The 17,943-nt window shown below is 42.5% G+C and overlaps 1 protein-coding gene across 3 annotated transcripts in view; it reads right to left on the minus strand.

The window, feature by feature from the left end:
• Positions 1 to 219: 219 nt before the first annotated feature.
• The window catches only part of MAP1B (microtubule associated protein 1B), a 107,748-nt gene continuing 90,024 nt past the window's right edge, over positions 220 to 17,943 (minus strand). For all 3 annotated transcript variants that reach the window (XM_002806620.5, XM_035291440.3, XM_078365367.1), the window contains 3 exons: positions 9,453 to 15,945; positions 6,001 to 6,239; positions 220 to 4,695 (listed from right to left, as the gene is read on the minus strand). In XM_002806620.5, the coding sequence (XP_002806666.4) occupies positions 4,540 to 4,695; positions 6,001 to 6,239; positions 9,453 to 15,945 (6,888 nt within the window). In that variant the 3' untranslated portion in view covers positions 220 to 4,539. The remainder of the gene's footprint in view (positions 4,696 to 6,000; positions 6,240 to 9,452; positions 15,946 to 17,943) is intronic.

Genomic DNA, 17,943 nt, shown 5'->3' on the forward strand with positions numbered 1-17,943 from the left:
CTTTACCTCCCAGTTTCTGTCCTTAAACTCTCACATCCTCTAGGGCTTGGCTATAAAAGTTAATGAGGTGGCAGTTGCAAACATTAGCAAGACCCTTTCGGCAGTTCACCAAAAGCCAGAGAGCCCATCTTGAAAAGAACATCATCACCCCTGCCGTCGTGAGTGGTAAAGCCCGACTCAGGAACACAAAGCAAAGGACAGCATAGCTCACACAGGAACTTTTGCCACTTTTGTATTTTATTGTGGAACTGAGTTTTGTTTTGTTTTGTTTTTTTTCCTTTACATCAAATATCCTCAATGGAAGAGGGGATATTGCACACAAATATCATAAAAGCACTACATATTACTTTCACTGGAAACTAATTTTCTACATTAGATATGACTGGATAGGATAGAAGTGATGCAGGATTATAAGACATAATACCATACACAGCTGCAGACTGACACAAACACCATTCAGAACAAGAGAGAGGAGTGTGAAGTGCTTCTCGGCCGGGCTCAAGACCACTTCTTCCCAGTGCTGGAAAGAGGCTGCATGCAGTGCAGGAAAAGCATGTCTCTGAACTGCCACAGGGTGTTCTCGTAAGGGCAGCCCGGTCTCGATGCCACTTCTCCGTGGCTCCCATTTTGGGGAGCTCCAAACAAGTGCAGAGAAGCTGCTTATTTTTTCCCTTCCTTTTCAGTTTTTGATGCTGCCTTTAAAAATTAACTTCATGAAGTCACAGATTTTTTTAACAGTAAATAGTTTGAATACCAGGTGAATAACCTAATTGCTTTCAAAGAAATGCTCATCCCTAGGCTGCTTTTGGTGTATTGTTCAGTTGGTTAAAAGATAAAAGCTTAACAGTTCCTTTCAAATGGAAACAGGATCTTTTCTTCTAAATCCGAAGCGCAAAAAAAAAAAGTTATTATCCTAACTCACAATATCATTACTGAGCAGGAACCTCCTGTGACAGGTGACTACAAGAGAGGCAAGAAAAGCAATTTCAAAATTGTAGCAGCTCCTAAGAGCTGAAATTTGGTAACAGAGGGAAAATGAAAGGTGGTAAGATTTCCATTAGCAAATGATTAAATCTTAATTAAATGAGTATTTGGAAAGCTCCTAGACTGTACGCTATTGGAGACACTTAAAACATTCATATACACTGGGGAACCATTCACTATGATATGCAACATTAAGAAAAAAATTTTTTTGAACTCCATGGAAAATGGTGTTTAAGGGGGGAAGGGGAAGTTAGTCATTGTATCCAGTCCCACCACAAGACTGAGAAAGCATGCACAGGGCTTGGGGTTTTGAGAAAGGGGACAGAATTGGTTAAAATTGAAAATGGAGGATCATCTCTAACATTTAGTCTCTGTAGAATTTTATTTAAGAATATTACCAAAAAGGTCATGATCATGAGTGCTATCTTGATAGAATCTCATCATTTAAACAGAGTATAAACTCCTTCCACTCAAATCTTCAATCTATACAACTGGATTAAGTAATCAGTATGAACAAAGCTCCTAGAAGTCTGTGTCGATCTTTTGCTCTCACCATGAAGGTGCATTGTGATGGCTGTAACCAAACTAATCGTGTATTTATGGAACTAGCAAAATTAGGTTAGTCACACAGGCAGGAAAGGTGTCTGGAAGGACAGGAGCAAGCTGTAATGCAAATATTGGTTTTCTTGGTATACTCAGGCTCTGTGGTTATCAGTGAGAACAATGGATGGAGAAAGGTACTGATAGATTTCATAGGAAAAAGAGCCAGCTGACTAGTGACAGTTTTTATATATTTTTCCCATTAAATCCCATAGCAAAAAAAAAAAAAAAAAAGTGAGAGAGAGAGAAAGAAAGGGAGGAGGGTGGATTGGTTGTAACTGAAGACTGGCTATAATTCTCCTAAAATGTTTATAGTTTTTAAAGTAAAATAATATATATGTTAAATACATTTAATTTGGGAAATTGGAAAATAACTTCATCTTCTGTCAAAGAAAAATCAACCAGAGGTCTGGATTTGGCAAGAGGCTAAATATCTGCTTTTCTTCCCATGCATTATGTAGACCGACTCAATTTAAAAGCTAACCATTAAATAATTATCTTGAGTATCTCAGGTTTTCTTATACAATAGGTTTGAAATAGATGAGTTGATACTCAGTGAAATTCATTTGCGTCACAATGACTTCCATCATGTGTTAATTTTTTGTACCCTTAATACGTTATTTTTCAAGGACTTGAAAGAAGTGGGGTAATAAATAAAAGCTGCATTTCTAGAGAAGCCTAACAAAAATAGAATATTAATTTTCTTTAAAAAATTAAACATTTGAAAAATGTAATTCACAGCATTAAGTAGACTGCACAGGTCCTCAGTGAAAGGACCCTGAAGAAGCATTTTTTAAAACCCTCATCGTAGTTAGCAGTGCAAAACACACACTTATCCGACAAAAATAAACTAAAATGTTAATTTTGAAATAAATAACTAACATAGAGAATAAAATGAGGTCATTGTTCTCTACTCCGTAGATCTTAAGAGTCTGTAAGAAATGTAACGTGACAGAGCACAGCACAGTTGTCACAGAGAAGTTTGCCGCATCTGAACACTGGGTGCATTGATCTGCAACTTGAACTTGATGTCAGTTTTAATCATGGTCTGGCTTCCCAGGTTCACAGTTCAATGATGACAATGATGGAAATTTTCTCTAAACTCTACATGAACCGTAGGAGTTGAGAATTCATTTGTTTTCAATGTAATTTTCTTTCTTTTATTTTTTTTCCAGAAAAGAAAATCCCAAAGCAAATTTGTGCTAGCTTTGAACTTGGCTCTTTTACCTCATGGTTGAAGATCTTGAAAGAAGTATGTAGGATACCACTGGGTGATGTACTCGTCAAGGCCCTGAAAAGTAGCCTACCATGCCATTCTCCCCACTCTCAAGAAGCACATATTCAGATTTTTATGTTATGGGAATCAAGGGGTGGGAGGTATCAATATTCCTGGTAGTTACGGGTTTTTAATAAATATCATCACTGCAATATCAGACTTCAATCTTGCTAGAACTTCAAAAAACATTATTCAATTTTTGTCTTACAAAACACTTAAAAAAAAAAAGGACTATCACTTGAGAATTTTCTTTGCAATTTCCTGTAAATGAAAATATTTGTTAAAAAGTTCATCTATGAAAAGTTCTCACATATCTTAAAAAAAAATTCTTCTGTACACTTGTTCCCATAATTATCTTGAAATTAATGGAAAATTTAAAAAGCCAATGTAAGACAAAGGAAGGTAAATACTGTACACTTGCTGAGAACCTCTTCCACCATAAGATTCACTGTTTTCCCAGTTCTGATCATAGAAGCCATTTCAGTCTTGAACTTGCAGTAGTAAAGAAGCTGTGAAAGGCACAACCTGTTTGACTGAGAGGCCACAGGTGCACGGAAGTGGGATTCAACATGCATGACTCAGCATCAAACTGTTGGACCAATCAGATCAGCTTCTAGACCCCCACACACGCTCACCCACGTGCTCCTTTACGTATCTATAATCCTATATGGATGTTTTATAAACTTGCTGTCTCACATTAAAAAATAAGTGCATCAAGTATCTTTGTACATTCAAGTCACTTCCTAAGGCAAATTGTCTACCGTATGTACTCCCAACTGCTTTGGTATTTGCTTCAGTTAATTGGGGTGGACTTGGGTGTTGCTGCATGCAGGTGAATCGACTCAGAGTGGACTACGTGGGTGGACAAATGCTGGGAGCATGCCTTAGATAAATCTACTTGTGTGTTTAGAGTCTGAGAGTTCTGAATGGGGCCCAAACCACTTGCATGGCCGGTCTATACTCACTACATTATGTCAGTGTGCAGGCTTCAAACTGAAGGAGCCTAATTCAGATGTGAAAATATCACATGCCCTCATAACAAATTTTGTTCTTTTTACTTTCTTCTAGACAACTTGTTTTAGAAAATTAAGACTCTTTGATGACTCAGACTGACAAAAAACAGAAAACTTTGCCTATGTAGACTGAAGAATGCCTACTGCCTGAGAAAATGCAGACCTAATAGTTGGTTATTTTCTCCTCCTTACCCCACCCTGCTCTCTCTTTTTCTCTCTGGGTATCTCACCAGAACTCTCTGTCATTACATCTCCTTCTCTTGCATTCCTTTTCTTTCTCATTCTCTCTCTCTCCTGCGTTCTCTTTGTGCTCTCACTCTCTCTCACTCTCTCCCGCGCTCTCTCTCTCTCTAAGACAAATGCCTCTACCTAGCAGAAGTCAGTTGGGTTGGCTAGTGCATGGTTTCCAAATGTTCAGCAGAGATGAACTGGGGTAGGTAATTTCGCAGGAACTTGAACCCTATTGTGGGAATACTGTTACTTCCCTTAGCAATCAGCAAAAACTGAGAAATTTAGTGACTTGCATCACCATGACACAGTATAGCATTTGGCAGGTAATTGTTCAGCGACTTAACTAGATGAATTGACTTTTTAGAAAAGGTGATTTCAAATTGAAGAATTTCTGGAAACAAAGTTCAGATCCTGTGGTGTGGCTGGCCTTGGTTTTTACAGTTCAATCTTGCATGCAGGGAAGGATTCATCTTGCATAACCACTGTGCTGCTGCTTGCTAAAACCATGATGTTGAGGTCTTGCTGTTTCTCATGGGTCTCCTGGTACCATTCCCTCATCACTTCTGAGTCATGAGTTGGTATCAGTGTCACCTGTGGGTAGAGAATAAAATAGCTATTTAAGGGCAGAAACAGAAACCGTATGAAAAAAATGGAATAGCAAGGTATTAGATCACTGGAAGAAGAAGGGAAATGAGAGAAAAGTTTTCTATTTTCCTCAAGAAATGCAAAGGACTTTTCAACATATATTTTCCAGGAGCCAGATAAAGCTGCAAAGAAAAGCTATTGTTTCTAAGGGAAGTTGAAGCCTAGAACCAAAAGCAACTAATCACTTGTCAATTAGTTCACCTAGATCCACTGTCAGTTTCTCAGTTCTTTACCGTTCAGAAAACTGCTTCTGTTAGGGTACAATTTCTTGTATTTCCTTTAACACAACTGGTAAGTTTTGAATAAAAGGTACTGCATATTTCATCCAAAGAGTTTTATCAAGCACTTTAAAGCCCTCAAAAGCCCACTCATTGTGTGTAACATTTTGTCCTGAGAACAGATCTGAACCTTTACTTTATGTATGTGGTTGGGGATAGAGATATGGGGTGGGTAGGTAATGTCCTGAATAGTATAAATTCCATCTAGTATTCAGTAAGAAGCCACTGGGTGGGTGCCTCTCATTAGATTTCATGTGATTAAATAACAAGTAATTCTGTACAATATCAAGCACAGTTTACTAGGTAATTCTGTACAGAACCACAAATAAAACTTAATAAGCAAAGATCACAGCTGAATTAATAATGGCTAGTTCTAAGAATCATTTAAGCCCAGGAGTTCGAGACCAGTCCAGGCAAAATAGGGAGACCTTGTTTCTAAATGAATAAGGAATGGTCTGTGGTCAGGCACGATGTCTGGGAGTTGGGAGTGTCCTGTAAGTAAGGGACTCTATTCAGCAATGCTCCTACTGTGGAATTTCACATGGACAGCTTGTTTTCCAAATGGCTATATTCCTCGCTGCAGTCTACTCATAAAACACAAAGGAAGAAAGGCAATTCCTCAGCAGCTCTCATATGGAAATATGACTGCTTTGATTCACACACACAATACTTTCGGCACACTGGAGGGACAATTAATCTTGGGCCCATTTTGCGAATAAACAATTTCTGCTTTAGTTAAGGTGGCTTTCCTCCAAAGCTATGGTTGGTGGTGGTGCCAAAAATATTATTTCAGACTACCTACTGTGTGTTAAACTGACTTTGTTCTCAGGATATTTCATGTGTGGCAGACACAGGAGACACATCCTGTGGATCCACAACCATCTACATGAGGTGCCTCTTTAAACATGATTCTGTCCCATTGCCTCTGGACACAGCTCGATCTGTGGTGCAGACACTGTTGAGGGGCTCTCACCTGCATGTTGCTGCCCCACTGGGCCTTTCCTTCCAACAAGGCGTCCAGGACAGCCCGGCTGGGCTCCTCAGCAGCAGGGTCATTCCCACTCACCACGTAGTAGGACGACCGCACTCTCTTGAAAAATTCCACATCAACGTTCTTACTATTGCTGTGGTTAGGAATGTAGCACAGGTCCAAATACACAGGGAGGCCCGGAGGCACCGCGGAGGACTTGGTCGTCTTGGTGGTTCCTGGTCCTTGGATAAATACACAAAGACAAAGCAAGGTCATAGCAAGGTGAAGAGACCATACATCCAGCACACCTTCCCTTTTCTATCATACCTTCCCTATTAAATCACAAGCAGGTGCTCTGGGACATGCAAAGAGATGACAGCATTTCCATCTTCCTGGTAATCTGTCAAGGGCATTTATACTAGCAATGTGAGAAAACATAACAAGGTTGTTTACCATCTCAATAGGAAAAATGAAGAATGGGACGGTTTCCCTTGTGGACAACCACCGTTAGGAAGCCTGAAGGCGTTTGCCAAGAAGGCACTAGATGTAATGTCCCTCCTAAAGAAGTTGCTAATGTGCTTTTTTATTTGATAAGTGATCTAAGAAGTAGATTTTAACAGTCAAAAGAAAACTTCTGAATTTGGCAAAACATTGCTAAGTGATCTGAGTAATCCACTTTAGGGTCTCGTTTGATAGCAATTTTGTCCACAGCTGGATATTATGCCCTAACATTCTACCTAGTAAATAGTTTTGATCTTAACCCCATATAATTTCCAAGGCCCTCAGCACCTCAATCTCATTCGTAAAAACTGATGAAACACTGTATTCTCTCTCCTTAGCACAGTATTCTGAAAAGTGATATTTCTTTCCTTAGACAAGGCTGGATGCCAAACTTGGGCAAAGGAAGGTTCAGAAAGACCAGGCTTTCTCTAACTAATCAGGACATATCAGACTGCAACCAAAACCCTCAGTCAAATCACAAAGGCCTGGGAAAACTTGTTCCCGTTGGGAAGTTTAACGCTTTTGAAACATTAATAGAACGAGCATTTTGAGGCAGTGGTTCTTCAGCCTGACCACATAATTAGAATCACCTCGGATGCTTAATGCTGACACCCAGGCGTCATTCTCTAGAATCTGACGACTTAAGTGAGCTTGGGTTGGGGCCTGGCACCGCTGTCTTTAAAAACCACCCCAGGCGATTCCAATATGTAGCTAGTTTCATTGCTGTAAAGCCAATTAAAACGCCAGTTAGATTCTATATGCTTAATCCTCTTTCTCCATAGGATATTTAAAGACTAGCATCCCAGATTCAAAACCACCAGCTAATTCTATCAACTGTCCAGTTTTATTTTTAGAGGGGTAAGGAAGTGGTGAGAATCAGCCAAAGTAATAATTGGATAAACTGATTCATTCTATGAATAGATCAGTAGGTTAGTTTAATGAGTCTGAGCTGAAAGCACTCAAAATATCCAATGGCAGCCTCCTAAAGGATTCTGACCTGTAGTAGAAGTTTGTGAGTTACAGTTCTTCCAGGAATTAAACATGTGTGCAATTTCCCCCTGTACTCTAAATCACTACCATCAACACCAAATGAATATTGTTCATAGAAGCACAAGCTTACAAAACTGCCCAAAGTTGGCCCCAGTTTGTTTTAAAAGTCAATTCGTACTGCAACTTTGCCTTTTTAGAAATCTAAAAGCATCTCCAAAATAAATGAAAATTAACTCATTTTCACTTATTACTTTGCCTTTAAATTATCTCTTTAAGTGTCCCAAAAAAAGGTTTTTTAAAAAAGTCAATCCTATGGGCTAGGGTGTATATGTTCTGGCAAATCTGGGAGCTAATTTCGGTTGGTTTTATCTGTTTAAACGGATTTCATGTTTTCTCCTAAGTGCAGTTCCGTTGTCAACTCTTTCAAATGAGGGTTAATTATCTGGTGGTTTTTCATTCATTTTAAACATGAAAAAATTCCGGGACTTTTTTTTTAATGCATGTAAAAAGGCCAAATGTGCTGAGAACTGAGTCTTAAAATTGACACTCTATGTTGTTTAAAGTAAAAATTTGCAGTTGTAACAAATGTATCCTAAAGTGTACTGAATTGGAGAGCTCCAAAGACTACTCTCAGATTTTCTCTAATAAATCAGGGCAATGTTATTTAAATTATGTTGTGCCTTGCATGTTTGGGTCCATTTATATTACTTTGTGAAGTGTAATCTAAAATCTCTGAACAATTATCTAAAGCAAATAACGTCTGAATGCCAATCCTTGTGACTGATGTGAGGCAATGAAAGGAAGCAATACTGCCAGAGACCAGTTCCATCAAAAGCCCGGGTCACTGCTGAGAACCTGACAGATCTGGGAATCATGACCAAAAATCAGGGATATCTGCTCTTGCCAAGTGGAATTTCATTTGCTTGTTTATTTAATTTATTTATTTACTTACTTTTGAGAGACAGGGTCTTGCTCTGTCACCCAGGCTTGGAATGTAGTAATACATACAATTATGGCTCACTGCAGCCTTGACCTCTTTGGCTGAAGTGATCCTCCTGCCTCAGCCTCCCAAGTAGCTAATACTATAAGCATGTGCCACCTCACCCAGCTAATTAAAAAACTTTTTTTTTTGTAGAGATGGGGTCTTGCTATGTTGTACAGGCTGGTCTCGACCTCCTGGGCTGAAGCTAATCTCCCATCTCAACCCAAAGTGCTGAAATTACAGGCATGAGGCAATGCACCCGGCCTCCAAGTGGAATTTTAATCTGAAATAGCATTGAGTCTCTACAAATGAGGCCACAGGGTAAGAGAAGGGTAAGAAAAGAGCCGTCAAATGTTTTTCTCTCAATTTTCACTGGGCACTCACTGGTCAGCTGAAACTATAGTATTTTTTGGTTGACAAGAAGATGGAACACTGCCTTTAGTGAGGATTTATCTCCAACTTGGTGATGTTTTAAATGAAAATGTTAAAATTTTTAATTTTAGAATTTAATTTTTTTAAAAAAGGACTCTAAATCTTGGGTCTAGATTGGTCACTCCATTCTTGGTGTGGAATCTCTGGTTCTCCTTAGGCCTTTGGGAGCTCCTAGCCTGTGTTACCCTGCTGGATTCTAGGGCCAGCATGGCTGAAACCAGTCTTCCAGAAGCACTTGAAAGACACATCCTTGATTCTGAAGATTTAGAACAGGGCTGCAGTTGCTTTGTTCCAAAATGGCACAAAATCAGGAATCTCATGTGATTAATCACAGCTGCTATGAGCCATACACTGAGGTATTTCCAAGCCTTAAGGCCACACTGGACTGAGATATATATAGCTTTGGGCAGAGAAGAAGAGTAAAGGGAAGGTAAAGCATCAATTGTGCTCCCTTATCTTCCCAGTACTAAGCCAAACAGGGTAATATAAAGGCTGCAAATGCAAGTAGGATGGTTGTGGCCTATGTCAGTGCCCAGCCTTCTTAACCTACCTGCCGTGGCGGTCTTCGCCGACTTGGATGCAGAGGCATTGGCAGCATTCTTTGTCTCCTTGTCTTTCTCTTCCCCGCGTGCAGCTTTGACCTCAGGAGTGGTGGTAGGTTTTGCTGCCTTTTCCACAGATTCTTTCTTCTTAGGAGAAGCCACCCTGGACACCTTATCTGAGGATTCTTTTAAGCCTCCTGGTTTTGGTGAAGCTGCCAAGGGCTTAGACTTCCCGTCGCTCTTTTTGACAGGTGAAGATGACTTGGTCTTTGTACCTGGCTTTTTGGTTTTGGTCTTCTCTTTCAGATCTTTCTTTAGAGCTTTGCCCAGGTTCTGCTCAATGGCCAAGGCCTCTGGGTCTACCATGGACACATCAGGGTGACGTGGCGAAGGGCTGCGATCTTGCACGGGAGCTGGAGGTGGGTCCATGTGTTTGTACGTGACAGTTTTGTCTGTGGGAATGGTTTCCGACTCATCTTCAGAGTCGATGTTGGCATCAGCCGTGATGGAGGGGCACTCTTCAGTCTCCGGGGGAACATCAGAGTCAGTCTGGGATGGGGCCGACTCGCTGACTGAAGTGGGAGGGGTTTCATCACACTGTCGGCCCTGTTGCTTTCCTCCTGGAGGTGGTGGGGCTCCCCCTGATTGAGTGAGGGGCTTTTCAGATTCTTCAGTGGGCTCTTCACTGGCAAACCACTCAAGAGGATTGGGATTAATGAAGGAAGGTGAAAGCTCTGTCTTAGGGTGCTTATATTCACAGGAGGACACGAGGCATAAATCGACATCCTGGCGAGCTTCTGAGGGGGACTTCTTTTCCGCAGTGTAGCATAGGTCTGAAGTCTCGTAGGAATACGTGGACGCCTGAGGGGTTCTACTGATTTTCTCTGTAGTCTCGTAGCAGTATGTGGATGTATCAGGGGTTCGTGTCATCTTTGCAGATGTCTCATAGGAGTAACTTTCAGACTCAGGGTAACTGGTAATTTTCTCAGTGGTCTCATAAGAGTAGCTGGGATCCCCAAGTGTGTGGCCACCATCCTCAGAGTCATCATAGCCATTGCTGATGTCATCCAGAAGCCTTCTAGACCTCTCAGTCTTTTCATAACTGTAACCACTCATTTCGGGGGGGCTGGTGGTCTTTTCACTTATCTCATATGAGTATCCACCCTCTTCAGGGGTCCGTGTGGTCTTCTCAATAATTTCATAGGAATAGTCACCATCTTCAGGGGTCTTGGTGGTTTTCTCAATGGTCTCATAGGAGTAGCCACTGTCACTTGGGGACTTTGTGGTTCTCTCTGTCTTCTCATAGTAATAGCTGCCCACATCTGAGGTCCGGGTGGTCTTCTCATAAGACTCATAGTTGTAATCTTCTTCATCTGGGGACCTGGTTGTTTTCTCAGGCTTTTGATAGGCATAGCTAAAGTCACCAGGTGTCTTCCCTCCACTGTCCTCCATGCCAGGTGTGGCCAAATCTCTATTCAAGGCTAGATGGTGTTGCATTGTATCGAATAACACTGAGGCACGGAAGCCATAGGGCTCTGCGGATGCTGCATCTATTGGTGGAGAAGAGGAAGTGTGGCAAGCTGCTGTTTTCTCTTTGACTGCAGAGGTAGAATCTGAAAAAGTAGGTGAATATAAAGGAGAAGACTCTCGTGGGGTGAGTGGAGAGATATCAGATTTTGGAGAAAGCTTCTCTCCTTCCAGACTTTGCACTTTTTCAGAGGTGAGTGAGGCATATAAGGACATATCTCTGGGAGGAGCAACATCGGATAGAGTATCTTCTTGGAGAGGAGAAGCGATCTGAGACGGGGTATGAGCAGAAGAGGTGGATGGGGAGGCCTCTACCTGAGATACGGAGATGAGCTCAGAAAGATCATTATCTTGGGTGTAGGATGGTTCCTCCATTGGTGGTATCTTATGTGATAAACTGGAGTCCTGCATGTCAGAAGGACTGTAGTCCACTTCAGTTGGCCCATTTTCAGTGATGTGAAGCACACCTGCACCCACTGTAGGGTGATCTGGAGATTGTCGACTGAAGTCCATAGCAAGGGAGTGCTCAGGAGATTCTTGGCCAAATTCAATAGACATTGAGGACTGTTCAGATCTGTGATCTTGAACTGGTGTCCTGGACTTTGCAGTTTTAGGGGAGAAGTCTGGTGGAGAAATTGACATCGGTCGTGGGCATTCTTCTTTAGAGGGAGACATTTCTGTTTCCTGGAATGTGGTAGGTGTTTGCACAACAGACACTGAAAGGGAGTCATCCACTTCTGTAGAATGTGGAGAGCCAACCTCAGCATGCAGAGAAGGAGACACATCATCTGTTGTTGGCTCTGGAAATGAGCTTGTAGCCACTGAGGCTGTGGATACTGAGGCCACACCTTCCATATGAGAGTATGTGTCTTCTGCTACTCCCTCATCAACAGGAGTAGCTGACTTGTCTGAGACAGTCCCTTCAGAAATGGACATCTTAGTGTCTTCTTTAAGAGATCCAAACTGACTGACATCTATTTGTGTTGGAGAAACATCTCCTAATTTCCTTTCATCCAGAGCCAGTGCTGGTTGAGCACTCATGGCCTCACCATCATCAATTTTCTTTTCTTGGCCAAAGTCTTCCTTTATTGGTACAAAGTCTGTGCTTTTCCCTTCCTGTTTGTCTTGGTAAAGACTAGTGGCAGTCGTTTCAGAAACTGGACTTATTTGGTCTGGAGAGCCTTGTTTTCCACTCTTTTCTTCAAAGGGGCTTTCGGCACCTCTACCGGAAGCCTTGCCATCAGCACTTAGAAAACGTTCATAGGCAGACTCAGATCCAATGAGGGGCGGGCTGCGTAAAGGAGACAAAACTTTTTCAATAGGAGACTCTGAGTCAGGCACGGGCTCATCCATGGGGCTTATGGAAGCCCTTTCATTCTCATCTTTGGCATCACTGAATTCAAAACTCACTGGAACTGCTGGTGGTTTTTCAATGACTTCTGTAGGTAGGTGACTGGATTTCTCCTCGGTGGGAGATTGGTAGTAAGGTGTGTGACCAGCACTGCCAGTCACGGACTGAGATGGCGACACCACTTCCAGAGTCTTGTCCTCGGGACTGGCACAATGTTCTTCAACTACTTCTTGGGTCACCTCAGGAGACACCGGGGCTACTTCTGCCTCTGCAGAGACTTTAATCTCATTGGGCGTCAGAGAGAAGTTCACACTACGTTCACCCAGTGGGGTCTTTTCTATGGGTGATGGTGGAGATGGACTCAGGGATGGGCTCTTTGATGGGCTGAGCTTGTCACCTGAAACTGCTGAGATGGCATCTTTGATGTCCAGCGTAGTGCTGGCTTTCACTTCAGAGCAGTAAGCATCACGTAGAGCAGATCTGCTGAATTTGTCTTCCTCCATGGAAGAGGGTGGTGATATGGTAGAGGCTGAAGCATTGTAATCCTTGCCATCAGTGGCATCTGTTTTTGATCCTTCAGAAAATCCATTGAGTGGTGTAACAGCAGCAGGTTTGGAGTATTCCTGAGAATACAATGAAGACTCGTATTTGGTGATGTTTACGAATTCCTGAGATGGGGACTCAGTCTCTTCATTGTTGGTCTCATCACTCATCACGTCTCGAGGGGTAGACATCTCATCCATGGGGGTGGGCTCACTGGATATCTCAATAGTAGACTGAGTGTAGCCAGAGGTGGCGGTGAATTCCTCAGGCTGGTCTTCTCGATTTTCCTCGTCAGAAGCGGTGGCCTCACTCTCTGAGCCTCCAGGTAAAGTCTCATCGTGAATTGAAGATGCAGGTTCTCGGCCAGGAGACTGGGCTCCTGGTTGCTTGGTTGGTGTGGTGAGGAATCCATACTGCTCCTCGGCACCACCAGCCTCTGCAGCCTTGTCGACCACAGCCATCACATAGTCTTCAGCTTCTATTTTTTCCGGCTCATATTCCTCCTCTCTGGCATCTTCAGCTTTGTCCTCCTCATCAGCCTCCTCCTCAGATTGTTCAGCCTCCCCTTTCTCAATGGCCTCATCCATGTCTTCTTCGGCTCGGTCGTCCCCACTGGCCACAGACTCCCTCTTCTCCCTGATGTATGCATCGGCCTCCGCCTTGGCACTTTCCTCATCCTCAGTGGGGCTGTGCTTGGAGGTGCTCACACACACATGTTCCTCCCCATCTTCTTCTGGCTCCTCAGCCTCCTCAGTTTCTGCCTTCTCTTCATAGTCTCCAGTCTCTGAGGATTCTTCGAAACCGGCTCCTTCGTCTTCAAATTTTTCAATGTCATCTACTCCCTGCTTCTCGACAGGCTCCAGCTCCTCAGGTGTCTGTTCACATTCACCCTCCCCTTCAGTGGTGGTGATTCCCTCATCTGGGGACTCGGCAGAACCTTTGGTGACTTCTGTCTCCTTCTGGATGACATACGCTTCGACGGGCTCGGTTTCCTTCAGTTTCCCTTCGTCTTCAATTAGCTCCAGCTGAGGCTTGATGTCCTTTGTTATATCGACCTCTTCAGCCTTTAACTCTTCGAAGTCCTTGGTTAGATCCTCAGGAGATGACATAAGGGACCTCTCGGCTTCGAGTTCTTTGGTAGGGCCAGTAGCCACAATTCCAGCTGCCACGGCTGCTGTGGTGGCTCCAGTGGCGACAGCCGCGGCGACAGCCTCTGCGGCCTTGCCTTCCTTCTTAATGACTTTTATTTTCCCCTTCTCCTTTGGCTTCCCAGTGGCAAGAGAATCTTTCTTGACGGACTCTTCCTTCTTGGGTACTTTTGGTTTTAAAGCAGCTGGTTTTTTTGCTTCGGACAGAGGAGTCGATGATTTCTTTGAGTCTTTAGGGAGCTTCTTAATTTCCTTTTTGGGCTCCTTTTCTTCCTTTTTCATGTCCTTCTTCTCTTCCTTTTTAACCTCCTTCTTGGCTTCCTTCGGCGGTGTTTCTTTCTTAACCTCTTTCTTGGGTTCTTTTTTCTCTTCTTTTTTGATTTCTTTTTTGACTTCTTTTTTCACCTCTTCCTTTTTTGGTTTTTCCTCTTTCTTGAGAGGTGTTTTGTCCTCCTTTTTAGCCACTTCTTTCTTTGGCTTTTCCTTCTCCTCTTTCTTGTCTTCAGGCTTTACCTTTGCTTCCTTTTTCACCGTCTTCTCCTTGGCGGCTTTGGGTTTGACATCTGTGGCTTGCTTCTCAGCCACCTCGGCTTTCACTGGAGATGGCTCTTCTTTGCTGGGAACCTCCTTTTCGGTCACTGAAGGTTTGGTCTCTGTTTTTACTGGCTTGTCTTTTTTCACTGTTACCTTTTCTTTGCTTTCAACTTTGGGTGGCTTTTCCACGTGATTCACTTTTGTGACCTCAGGCGTTTCTTCTTTCGACTCCTTGCGCACGGTTTTGCTTGGAAGTGGTTTCGTGGCTGGCTTCAGACTTTCTCGGCTGTCAGCCCTCTGTTTCAGCTTCGTTTGTTTCACCACAGGAGTGGGCACCTGGCCAGTGAGATCCTTTTGGGTGGCCAGTGGCTGCTTCAGAAAGTCTAGATGTTTGAGCTTTTCCAGTCCTTCCAGGATGTTGTATTGGGTGCTGTTTCCAGGAAACAGGACTCGGATGATTTTCTCCGCAGGGTTTGCTGGATGCCACACGATCAAAGATGAGACTGAAGTTAAGTAGGAAATAGGGAGATCTACTTCTTGACCATTAGGCAGGATGAATTCAGCCTTGTCTTTGTTGGTGCCAGTCCACTGCTGCATAAAATACTGCATTTCCTTACTGCTCTTAACTGGATTAAGCACATACATCTCAAGTTTACCCACTCCCATTTTTTGGAAAAGAATGACAGGATCAATAGTATTGCCTACACTTCTAAACAGAGGTTCCGGTTTCATGGACAATTTGTTTAGGTACTGGAGAGTGAAGCAGGCTTCTTCTATGCTTCTCTTCATCTTGATGTTTGGCTCTGGATTTTTGAGATTTTCAGGTACATTGAGAAATACAACTCCTAAATCAGGGGAGATGAGGTTTTTCATCCAGTCACTATTTGTGGTGGAGCCCTGTGACTGTTCTTCCTCGAGCTCTGCGATTTTCCGCTGTAGCATGCTGTTTATTCCAGGCAAATTGTCATCCCCAATGTGGGTGAGCAGGATGGAGTCCACTCGGTCTAAGTGTCGGATGAGCTTCCAGAAGCAGGATTTTCTCTCTGATCCACCGTTGATGAGCATATTGAAACCATTCACTGCAAACAAGGCAGAATCGCCCCTCCCTCCTGGAAAAATATAACAGCAGGGCTTGGAGAGCTTTAGAAATCCACCCGATGTGGGAGGTTCCAGGATGTCAAAGGGAGATGGGACTTCTACTGATTCTGAGAGATACTCAGTAAACTCAGAAAGTCCTTCCATTTCTGGCAAGATAGAAGCTGAATTGAGTTTAATATTGATAAAATCTTGGAGATTGTGTCTGTCAAGATTGGAGTTCTTCCAGTCCCCTTCTTCGGGACAGAACAGAGTTAAGCTGGCTTTGTTGGCAGGATGGGTGGTGCTTAGTAACTCCCCAATCTGGGTTTTAAAAAAAGAAAGAAGGAAGGAAAAGGTATAAGTGATTATCATCACTGATCCATCACCTCCAGCCTTAACTACGTGTTATAGGATCACAGGAGGCAATAGGACCAGTGTCAGACATGCACTCATGTAGCAATGCTGGTTGCTTAAATGTTGAAATAATTCCCTACTGGAGGTGAACTGTCTTGGTCCTGAGCCCAGCTACTACCGGTTTCTACCTCAACCAGCACCCACTCACCCCAGCACCTCCCCAACAACCCCTCCACCATCCATTCCTGCCCAATAGGGGAAGGCCAGAACTCTGCTCCAGTTCTAAGACCAGTGACCACCTGGGCGATTGAGGATTGTGCTGCAGTGGTTATGAAACATTTTGAATATTACCCCTAGAGACTTGCCATGCAAAGACGCCCTTTAAAAAAACATTAAACTATCACAAGAGAAAGCTGTCTGAGTTATTTCACCACTAATAAAAAATGTTTTCTTTTATTCCACTACACTTGGCAAAAAAGGCATGATTGACACATTAAAGAAATTCAGATCAACAGGGCATTTGTTGTGGCCTCCTTTTAGAATTTGGTGTGTAAAAAAGAAAAAAGCATGGTGAGTTTTTCCCCATAGGAGACAAGTTATGGATTGCCTATTACTACAAAAAATGACTGGCTTCTGGCATCAGTGCACACTGATTAAAACATGAGTGGTTCATCCAGCAGATTCTCAGCAAATACAAATGCTTCTTCATTAAAGCCATGACATTAAAGTGGTTGGGTAATTATAAAAGCCAGTGGCCAAATTCTTTCCTCATCTGTTCATGTTTAACTCCATGATGAGCCACTCTGTTCTCTTACTGCTCCCCTTCTTTTCAGGGCAAGTTAGGTGTGAGCAGCTAAGATCAAATGTGGCTGAAATGTTTTTCAACACATTGTTTAGTACTTCCTAAGGATGCAAACATAGAAAAGCAAATCAGGACCAAAATAGAAACTGTGGTTTAATAACAACACTACTTTCTCTCTCACTCCATAGTATGGCCGTATGTTTCATGGTCTTAGCCTAGCAAACTAGTGATGGAGAATCATGCCATCAACTCCAATCTTCTTTCTGTCTCAGTAAAGCTCACAAATCAGCTCAGAGTTTCAACTGAAAAGGGCTCTATGTCCCAGATGACAAATGATCAAGGGGCAAAGACAAGATATCATTTAGTCCAGGCATCCTTAAGCCAGTAGGTCTGAACTCTGACCTTCTAGTATTCGTTTCCTCTGTCTCATATAACCTCCTGACTGTAAGCATTCTGAGGCTACTATTATGTATGTGTGTAAGGGTAATTTATAGAATCACAATTTTCCTACAGTTGACTGCAATATTGCAGTAAAACTGTCATTTTGTTTTGTTAGTGTATCAGTCCAAAGCATAACATTTTATGTGAAGGGTCACAAAATAATAAAACTTTGTTGTTTTTCTGTGACTTAACTTCACAATTTTCTATTAAAAAAGATAAGAATCAACTCCTGTTTTAGGAGCTAAGAAAAGTGAAAAGGCAAATGGGAACCATCTTTGGGTGGAGGGAACAGGCAACTCTGCTCAAATGATTTTTCCTGTTCAAACACAGGGTACCAAATATGGTTTCTTGTACAATAATTAGCAGAGACCCTCATCATGATCACTATAGCACAATGAAAAGTCTCTAGATCCCAATTTTCACACAGAGCACATGCAAACTATTTATCTTTTATACTATATTTTAGGGGGGAAATCCAGGATAACTGCTGAAACTTTAATAGTGAAACTTAAAAAATTAAGTTTAGTTCATTTTAATTTTTGAAATTCCACCCTAGCTGAGAGGTGTGGCAGCCAACGGTATAATCCAGCTGTAAGGGACATTCAATCACTAGCTCTTTTCACGTAAAGTGTGTAATCACCAGGCTGAAACAGAAGGTAGAACGACTTACGGAATGTCTCTCTCCTTTCCATCTTTTCACCTCTATTCAGAGACTTTCGATT

Source organism: Callithrix jacchus, chromosome 2 (assembly GCF_049354715.1).
Source record: "Callithrix jacchus isolate 240 chromosome 2, calJac240_pri, whole genome shotgun sequence".
In the NCBI taxonomy this organism is placed as follows: domain Eukaryota; kingdom Metazoa; phylum Chordata; class Mammalia; order Primates; family Cebidae; genus Callithrix; species Callithrix jacchus.